The sequence below is a fragment of the Pinus tabuliformis genome, chromosome 5_2, assembly GCF_031772625.1.
Source record: "Pinus tabuliformis cultivar Carrire ecotype Pingquan chromosome 5_2, CPIR1, whole genome shotgun sequence".
Taxonomy (NCBI): Eukaryota; Viridiplantae; Streptophyta; class Pinopsida; order Pinales; family Pinaceae; genus Pinus; species Pinus tabuliformis.
Window position 1 is genome coordinate 419,611,423 of NC_142306.1, and position 9,232 is coordinate 419,620,654.

The window sequence follows — 9,232 nt, forward strand, 5'->3', positions numbered from 1 at the left end:
AATAACAGGGTTTAACTACCAAAACCCTGAAAAATTATGGAAGACTCTTTGACAGACCCCCACTGGATGAAAATAAAGTTATTCATTTGGCTAGTTCATCAAAGGAAAACTTTCATTTGGGAGAATCTCTAGAAAAAAGGCTTCACTGGCCCATCCAAATGTTACCTATGTGGCTTACAAAAGGAAACGATGGAACACCTTCTCAATCTCTGCCCTTTCACCTCTACCGTGTGGGAATGGGTGGCTTCAATCTTTAAGCACACTGATAGGGATAGAGTCAGCATCTCCAACACTTTGAAGAATTGGAGGAGAAACTTCTCAGGGAATGAAATCATCAATAAAGCCTGGAATCTAGTTTCAAGCTTTGTTATCTTGAATGTTTGGAAAGAACGTAATAGTATGATTTTCAAGAACAAAGCAAGCAAGCCCTAGCATATAATTGATCAAATTTTAAGGCAACTCAAAGACACAGTCAGAAGCTTGTTGTGGAAACTTCCCAAGGACCCTTCTCTGCCCCAAGATGCGTGTATACTACTGCATTTGGGTCTCCAGTCTATAGGCCCACAGGGTATAATTAAGGGTGTGAGCCAAATAAATGCAGATATAAATATTTGGAAGCCTCCTCCACATGGTTTCCTAAAAGTCAATATAGATGAAGGGCCTAAGGGAAACCCAGGGTTAGCTAGTTTTGGGGGTGTTATAAGAGATGAATAGGGATGAAGAAAGGAGATCTTTCATGGCCACTTGGGGAAGGCTACGAATAACATGGCGGCACTCATGGCATTAGAGCAATGCTTGAAAATCTTGGTGGACTCAAATTCACACATTGTCATCATTGAAGCAGATTCGGAATTGATTATTACAGTGGCCAAGAAAATATGCAATGGGATGGCACTGGATAAAGTGTCGAAACATTGGAGGCTATCACGGGTCTTTCTCCGTTTTTATACCCACCTACAAACCTTAAAAATTGTACACTTTGTCCATGTGAAAAGAAAAGCTAATACGTTAGTTGATCGTCTAGCGAATGGAGTGTTCAGTAAGGCAAGGGACACTCGGCACACTTTGGAGCAGCTACCCCCAAGCACACTGTTAGAGGATTGCCTCTATCAGGCTGCCAAAGATGGGGATTGTTGGATTGACAGTATGGATCGATGAGGCTCAGGAGGCAAGCGGGAATGCATGGATTGCTTATACTATTTGCTTGTTAAGTGGCAACAGTCTGTAGATAGTATTGGCATTAGTGTTCCAATGGATTGGAGCGGTTGGTCGAGTTCGTCAAAGGAAGACCAAGGACGCAGTGGCATGGAGCTTGATTTTTGGACTGATAGATCTCAGTTGAGTCTGATCTATGGTGTTTGGGCGAGGGAGTTACCCGATAGTTAACGAGAAGAAGTGGGTTGGAGAAGCCCACAAGTGGATTTCGCGCTGAGGAAAGGCCATAAGCAGTAATTCCTCGTTGGCTCCGATTCCATACAAACAATGACACGTAACAGCGAGGTGAGAGAGGGAAACCGCTTTTCGAGCTGATTTGGAGTGTGCAAGTTAACCGACCAAAATAGGTGTGAGTCATTGGATTTGGTGGAGCGAGATCGACGGTTGAAAGACGAGGTGCTTGTTTCAAAGTCGAGAAGTGTTTTGACCATTGGATCTTGAATAGATCAACGGTGCAGAAGGGCCGACAATTCTTTAGAAGGGCGGATTTCAAACTTATAAAAAAATAATAATAATAATTATAATTATAATTATTTGAGCTACCATTGGGTCCAGAGTAGTGGAAACGGGTTGGGAAACCCACAAGTGGATTTCGGGTGGGGAAAAATCCGTAAATGGTATTTCCTGGTTGGCTCTTATTCCATTTACTCAGTGACACATATCAGCGAGGTGAGAGAGGTAAACCACTTTTCGGACGGATTTGAAGTGCGCAAGTTAACTGACCGAAATACATGTGAGTCGTTAAATCTAGGGGAGCAAGATCAACGGTTGACAGATGAGAAGCATGTTTCGAAGTCGGGAAGTGTTGTGACCGTTGGATATTGGATAGATCAATGATGTAAAAGTGTCGTCATTTCTTTAGAAGGGTGGATTAGTGGAAGTTTTGCGGAACTCTACGACTTTTGGAGGGATTTGTTAGCTTAGCAGAAGCTCTAAAATTTTCAGTGGATGATAAAGAGCCCTTGGGAGTTTAACACTCCTTCCTGTTTACAAGTTTTTGGAAATCCATGAGTATTGGTTTGATCTTGGCTTTGTTTTTCCTGTTGTTGGCAATCCCACAACAAGCTAGTTCTTGTTTGGGTCTTTGCACTTGCAAATATATGTAACATATGTAATGTACTTGTACGGTTAATAGAAGGCTCCATTCTTACTTGACCAAAAAAAAATGTTTATGATATTAATTAATTAGCTAAAGAAATAATTTAAACCTTCAATGGAATTAAATTATATAAACCTTTGTTTAAACTTTCAATGGAATGAAATTATAAAATAAAAGAAAAAGTTATCATTAACTGAGAATTCATCCTCTCTACCCTCTGGATTCCCATGTTCCAGACCATTTCTTTGTGTCCATATTCTACTAAATCTTCCTCCATTATTGTGTCCATATTTTGCTAAAGCTTCTTCCATTATTGCCATCATTTTTAAGTAGATAGCTCATCATGGCCATTAGCACACTATTCCCATCCAACTAAGAAAAAATAGACTTTTGGGTCTTTTTGGCAGTCTTTGTTGAGCTAAAGGCTCATTCTATAGCCCAATGTGAAGGCGATGTGTAAGTATGTTCGTCCTCAACTTAGAGTTTGACACTATTATTAATAAAATATGGGTTATTAATAAAACATTTTAGTGCTGGGGTGGAAAAAATGGGAGGGATTCTCATTAATCCTTAAGGAATCATTGAAGATAGAGATGATTGAGGACTTGAAAGAAAGACAAACAACCAAACATAAGTGTATGGCTTGTTCCTGGACCTCAAATTGGCTCAAAAGAAGGGAATTAAAAAAATACAGGTCTTAGGGGATTCCATGATAATCATTAGAGACATATGATCTATACTTCATCAGCTAAAAACATTATCTTAAACCAAATTATCAAAAGATCCCAAGGGTTTATCCCCCTAATTTCGTGTCTTTTTTCCATATTCCCAAAGGAAATAACCAAGAAGCCAACAAACAGGCAAACTAAGCCTATCATTTGAGAGAAAAAGAAGTATTGTGAATGAGGTCGATGGCACGACTAGAATCCCCTAATTGTGTTGATGAGCTTCAAGTTCTGGGTTGAGGATGTTACTCTTGGTCTAGCGAGGAAGTTAACAAACATCATAAATGGGGAGCTTTCAATTTGGTTTCTAAAGTTGGCTTATTGGTTTCTCTCCCTACCCCGCCCCCTCTTCCCTCCCTCTCTTTTTGAACCCCCCTTCTTCACCCCGCTTTTCCCTTCTTTCCTATTTAACCCCCTCATCCCCATCTTCTGCCATTCTCCTATCTCTGTCCTTGTTGTTCCCCTCTTTTGTTTCGTTCCTCCTCCCCTCCTTTTCGTCACGTTCCCCTCTCCAATCCACTTCATCCCCCTGCACCTTGGGCCCTATCGCATCATACCATGTGAGTTCTGGCCTGTCCTGGAGCCTCATGGCATGGGCTTTCTCTGCTTGCGACCGAGACATGTTTGTGGTCGTCACCCTGGTACAACACTTGTGCATGGAAGAGTTCAATGCGTGTGTATCTAGCTTCCACGCCCTAGATCATGGTGCAAAGGTTAGCGCACCATCTAAGGTGATTGAAAAATAATGGGGAATTCAAAGCAACAATTAATTCTCATGCACAAAAACGCCTTGATCGCTCATGGGAGGAAGCTTAGGATGGGAATGACAAACCAAGAGCAAAGCTAGGGAATAATGGCAAACAACTGGGAATTTATGGAGGTGCGTCAGGATTACAACTCGAACAGTTCCTCCCCGTGGTACTGCATCATCACACAATCATACATCTACTATTTAAGGAATAACAATATGTTCACATTTTATCGTTTAAGATTCTTTTCTGTTCATATGACCTCTACGAAGGCCTAGTGGCTAATGCTGAGGTCATTGCATGTCAGTGGTTGGGTTTGGGTCGAAGTGAATCTCAAGGTCTTGGGTGAGGGCTACTAGGCTAGGTGTTGTTAGTTTGCAAGATTGGGAGGGGGTTGTGGAACAAAACCTCGGGGATAATTCGAGTGTAGATCCACAAAGGGATATATGTTTAAGAGCGGATGCAATTAAGAAAGAAGTTGGTGGGAGTGTTGTTATTCTATTGGACTAGGAGGGATTTCTGGATCAAAGGCTCGATGCTTTGTTGGAGGTTAGTGTGGAGAACGATTTGGAGGACGATGGGGTCCTGAAGCAGTGGGTCAAGCATATCATGGAGTCGAGCAGGCGTGATAGAAGGGTTTGTAGCATTCTAGAGCAACTGGTTGAGGGAAGTCTGAAGATGGATGCAATTGTGCAAATTGTTGAGAATAGCTCTCTATCAAGCTCATGGGGCAATTGCAGGTCAAGGATAGGGGGGTTATGTGTGGGAAATTCTCTAGTTGAAGGTAGAAATCAGCAAACCTGTATCAATTGTATGCAAGACCACTTGGAGTTACGAGAAGAATTGATTGTTCTACAACATAACATCCACCAATAGCAACAAGAGAACCTCACTATGCAGAAGAGAATTGGAAAAGAAGGAACATATTCACCAATTGGAGGATGAGGTGGACGCTCTACAACAACAAATTGAGTAGTTGAAGCTCAAGGTGGAGAAAAGTAGCAAGAGTAACAACAAAGATTCCAATGGGTTGGACCTGAATAAGAGCAATGAAGAAGTCTACACAGGTCAAGACCTAAACAATCAACCACCAATGGATATTTAGTCTCTCTAATTTTCTTTACTACTTTTCAATGACACAATATAAAGGTAAATATTTACTATTCCAATTTTGTCGAATATATATTATAAGAGCTCCAGAATTAGGATCTTTTGTGAAAATCAAAATGAATACTCTTATAGAAGGAATGTAAAACAAATGATGTATCAAGAACTCTCAATAGGCTTGAAAACAACTTGTAAAATCCTGGTTTTGTTCGCGAAAAAACACATTTTATTTATATGAAAAATCTGTTCATTTTGGTTTTAAAAAAAACATTTAATATGAATTAATATTGATGTATACTTAAAAATATATTAATAACAAAAAATTCATTTTAACAAAAAAAATGGTGTAATATATAATCTCTATAGCATTCAAAAATACAATTTAAACAGCAGAAATTTACACATTGTTTTTTGCACTCTAAAATAAATTTGCACCTGAAAAAAATTGATCATGTTAGATCTATGATACCACTTTATTTGAAATACTCTAATAACTTAAATATTAGGTGTGATGCCACTTTATTTAAAATACTCAAATAAATTACTGAAAATTACCACCAAATTTTAATTTTAATCTCAATTTTAAATAATTCCATATATTTTCAAAATATAATAAAATATATATTATTCTTCTTCATTATAAAATTTTAAATATATATATATATATGCTTCATAAATAAAAACTTATCATTATTTCTATTATTAAAAAGCTTCCAACTCCTTATTATTTCAAGGAGGAAGCACTACTACTTCCAACCCTTTCAACTCTATTAACACAGCTACAACCACCCTAAATCTCATTTACATTATCTACATATACATGGTATATGATTTAACCTATCCATAAGGTATATCATTCATACCCCACCCACATAAGAAATTCTAGAATACTACAATATAGGAATTCCTAATTATTATTTCACTACACTGTCATATTTACAATGCATTAATTTATTGCGACTTTCTCGTCCCACAATCAGAGCATGACATATTTGTAACGTGTACGCTGACACGTCAACTTTCACAACAACCCGAGTGACAAATAACCTAATAAAAATAATGGAGAATTCTAAAATTTCAAAAAATAAACACATTTAAATGTTATTCCACGATTTCCCTAAACTGGAGTAGAGAGTAGAAAGTCAGCCTCTTACAAATCATTATCAACCATCTATAATAGCAGATAATTTAAAACTACAAGTTAACTAGCAACCACTGATCACTAATTTTATCAATATTTCCAATAAATAAATATTCACAAAAAATTAATTCATTATTTTCATTATTATTGCATGCAAATTTACATATTCAGGTACCAATTATTTTCATTATTATTGCATGCTAATTTACATCTCCAGATAGCAACCAGTGATAACTAAAATGACAAAACCAGTGATAACTAAAATAAAAAATAAATTTTCAGACACCATTAATTCATTATGTTCATTCTCATTGCATGCAAATTTAAAGATTCGCAGAACATCTCTGAAATTCCAAGCTTGTGTTTTCCCTTCACTGAAAGTAACAGGTAGTCTTTTTTCACCTGCGCTTCTCTATCTGTCCAGATTTCCATTTGGTAGCCAGCTTGTTACCTATTGCTAGCTTCCAGAACCTTCAGGATACTTTACAATCCAAACCATTCTCTACATTACAACACAGTTCCAAGTAGAAATGGACCTACACGGTCAAATTGCATGCAGATGTAACTTCAGAATCCCTGACCAAGTTTCCTTGTGAACGGTTAAGCTTTTTGAAACCTCGAACATAAAACACTATGAAATCAAGTCCCTCCAGAAAATTCAAAATCTCAACCATCAATACAGAAATTAACCCTAAAGTAACCGGGGAAAGAAAAGCCTGAAAACAGCGAGCCTACTAGGAAAGGAAAAATAGTAGAATATATAATTGAAAAGCAAAAAGAAATGGTACAGAAGATTAACCTCAAAGAATATGTTAAGCTTTCCATAGCATGTGGTGTCAAACGACACCATTGAATTTGAATTAAATAAAATAGCAAATTCAAGCGCTGGTGAACTTGGTAACAGCCTTTGTACCCTCCGAGACGGCGTGCTTGGCGAGCTCCCCTGGAAGCGCCAGCCTTACAGCGGTCTGAATCTCGCGAGAGGTAATCGTGGGCTTCCTGTTGTAGCGGGCAAGTTTCGATAACTCGCTCGCTAACTTCTCAAAGATATCGTTGATGAAGCTGTTCATTATCCCCATGGCCTTGCTAGAAATGCCAATATCTGGGTGAACCTGCTTCAAAACCTTAAAGATATAGATCTTGTACGTCTCAACGCTCTTCTTGTACTTCTTCCTGCCCTTCTTGTCTCCGCCTTCTTTTGGAAGCTTCTTCTCGGCCTTGGGAGCAGGCTTCTTCTCTGCACCAGGCTTCTTTTCAGCTGGTCTCTTCTCTGCCTTTGGAGCCATCGCGGTAATTCAAATCTGCAGAGAACAGAATTTCAGAAATTTCGCTCACTATTGATAGAAATAACCGCACATGGAGTACATTTGATCTGACCTAAGTATATTTATAGAAAGAAAATATGCTCTCCTATTTGTTAGTTGGGTGCGGCACGGATCGATAGCCTGGCTTTGATCTCGGCCGTAGATGCCGAAGTGGACCAATTGTTCTCATAGTTGTGGGTCATAGTTGTGGGTAAGGAGCGTTGGCTCATAAAATACAATATATTTTAAAGATATGGTAAGTAATGTATCATTTCGGGTTTATTGAGCCTAGAGGTTTATTTTGCAACTACAATCTAGTACAAGGGATGGATGGTAAGTTGTTATATCAGTCTATGTCCTTCTAAAATAAAAATAAAAACTAAAAATTATGTTTTAAATAGAAAAATAATGTGGGCTATAATTAAAAAGAATGAGTATATTGTAAAGTAAAAAGAAAAATATGTGTGAATCAACTTCATATAATAATAATAATAAATTACGGTTAAAATTTTTATTTGGTCATATATATACTCTATTTAAATTTTTAATATTCAAAAATACAATTTAAACAATGAAAAATAATACATTGTATTTTGCATTCTAAAAAAGTTTGTACATGAAGAAATTTGATCCCTCTGGGCTCATGTTAGATCTGTATTTAAAATGGATCTATGCTGGTTTGGAAATATTGGAATTGCAATGAGCTTACTATTTATTTATTGGTGGTGAGGGCTATGCGCATATGTGTGTATATATATATATACACTTTTAATTTTTCAATAACATAATTTATCTTAATTTTAATTATATTTTTTCCCCGTAATTTTATTCATAAGACAAAATTACCTTTTTTAGATGCTAAAGAGCACATGCAAATGGTTTGTTCCTATTTTCACAAAAACTAAAAAAAATAAAAAAGTAAAAAATGTTATTCTTTTATCTCTTTCTTTTTCTCCACCTTTCGCCATCCTCGAGTGTTGGGGGTAGCAGTTACAATGGATAGCTGATTTTTGGTTATAGTTATGGGAGAGTCATTGTCCGACTCAGATCCTTCTGATCCATGAGTTCTCTTGTTGCCAGATATTTCCTTTCATGTTAGTTGGGAAGCTTGTTGCTGCGAAGGATTACTAGGGGCTTCCGCTTTCGTTAATGTGTTGTTTTGGACTTTTTGTTCTTCCATCTCTGCGTTAAATTCTGCAGTCTTTGTTGTATCTTCTTCTTCATCCAATGGATCTATATGTTGTCACCCTTTAGGCTTCCTCTATTGCTTTTTGTTCCATTTGGGGGTGTAGCTTGCCTATGGACAAGCACTAAGTGGCTTGTTTGTAGACATCCGCAGCATTGGAATGTTGTATTTTCATAATCCAAGGATTGTATCCACTGTGTATTATTGAAGTTCAATGTTATACTTTCTGGTAGTCCCTGACTGAGATCTACTTCAACACAAATTCTGGCAAATGTAAATATTCCCCTTGTGAGTCTGTCTCCATCAGTCTTTAGAAATTTTCCCAAAGTGTTCCCTATGGCAATTAAAACCTTGTGGTGCCAGAAGTGTAATGGAAGGTTGTGCAACCTGACCCAAACTGGCATCTTTGATACCACCATTGTGTTGGCATCGAAATCTGGAAACCAAGGGGTCATGAAGAGCCCTGCGCTGCCCTAGAACCATGGCCCCTTGTTGAGGATGTATTCCTTTTCCTGTTCTGTATTGAATCTTACTATAAAAAACCCCTTGGGGCATAAGTATATTTCGCAGTTTGGTGTCCATGTAGTATGTATCCAGTGGTGTAGAACATCAGATTTGGGCCAAAATCCATTAAATCTACAGATAACTAAATGGGAGTAAAGATCTGTATACAAAGCATTTACCTCAGGCATTGCAATGGTGAGAG

General features: G+C 37.7%; 1 protein-coding gene across 1 annotated transcript; it reads right to left on the bottom strand.

The window, feature by feature from the left end:
- Window positions 1-6,771: 6,771 nt before the first annotated feature.
- Window positions 6,772-7,378, bottom strand: LOC149159346 (histone H2B.4-like). The gene has a single exon (XM_089433476.1). The coding sequence runs from the start codon at window positions 7,320-7,322 to the stop codon at window positions 6,915-6,917; it is 408 nt and encodes a 135-aa protein (XP_089289602.1). The 5' UTR covers window positions 7,323-7,378; the 3' UTR covers window positions 6,772-6,914.
- Window positions 7,379-9,232: the final 1,854 nt, after the last annotated feature.

Coding starts and splice junctions, on each gene's coding strand:
- LOC149159346 (XM_089433476.1), bottom strand. CDS start 7,322: ATGGCTCCAAAGGCAGAGAAGAGACCAGCTGAAAAGAAGCCTGGTGCA.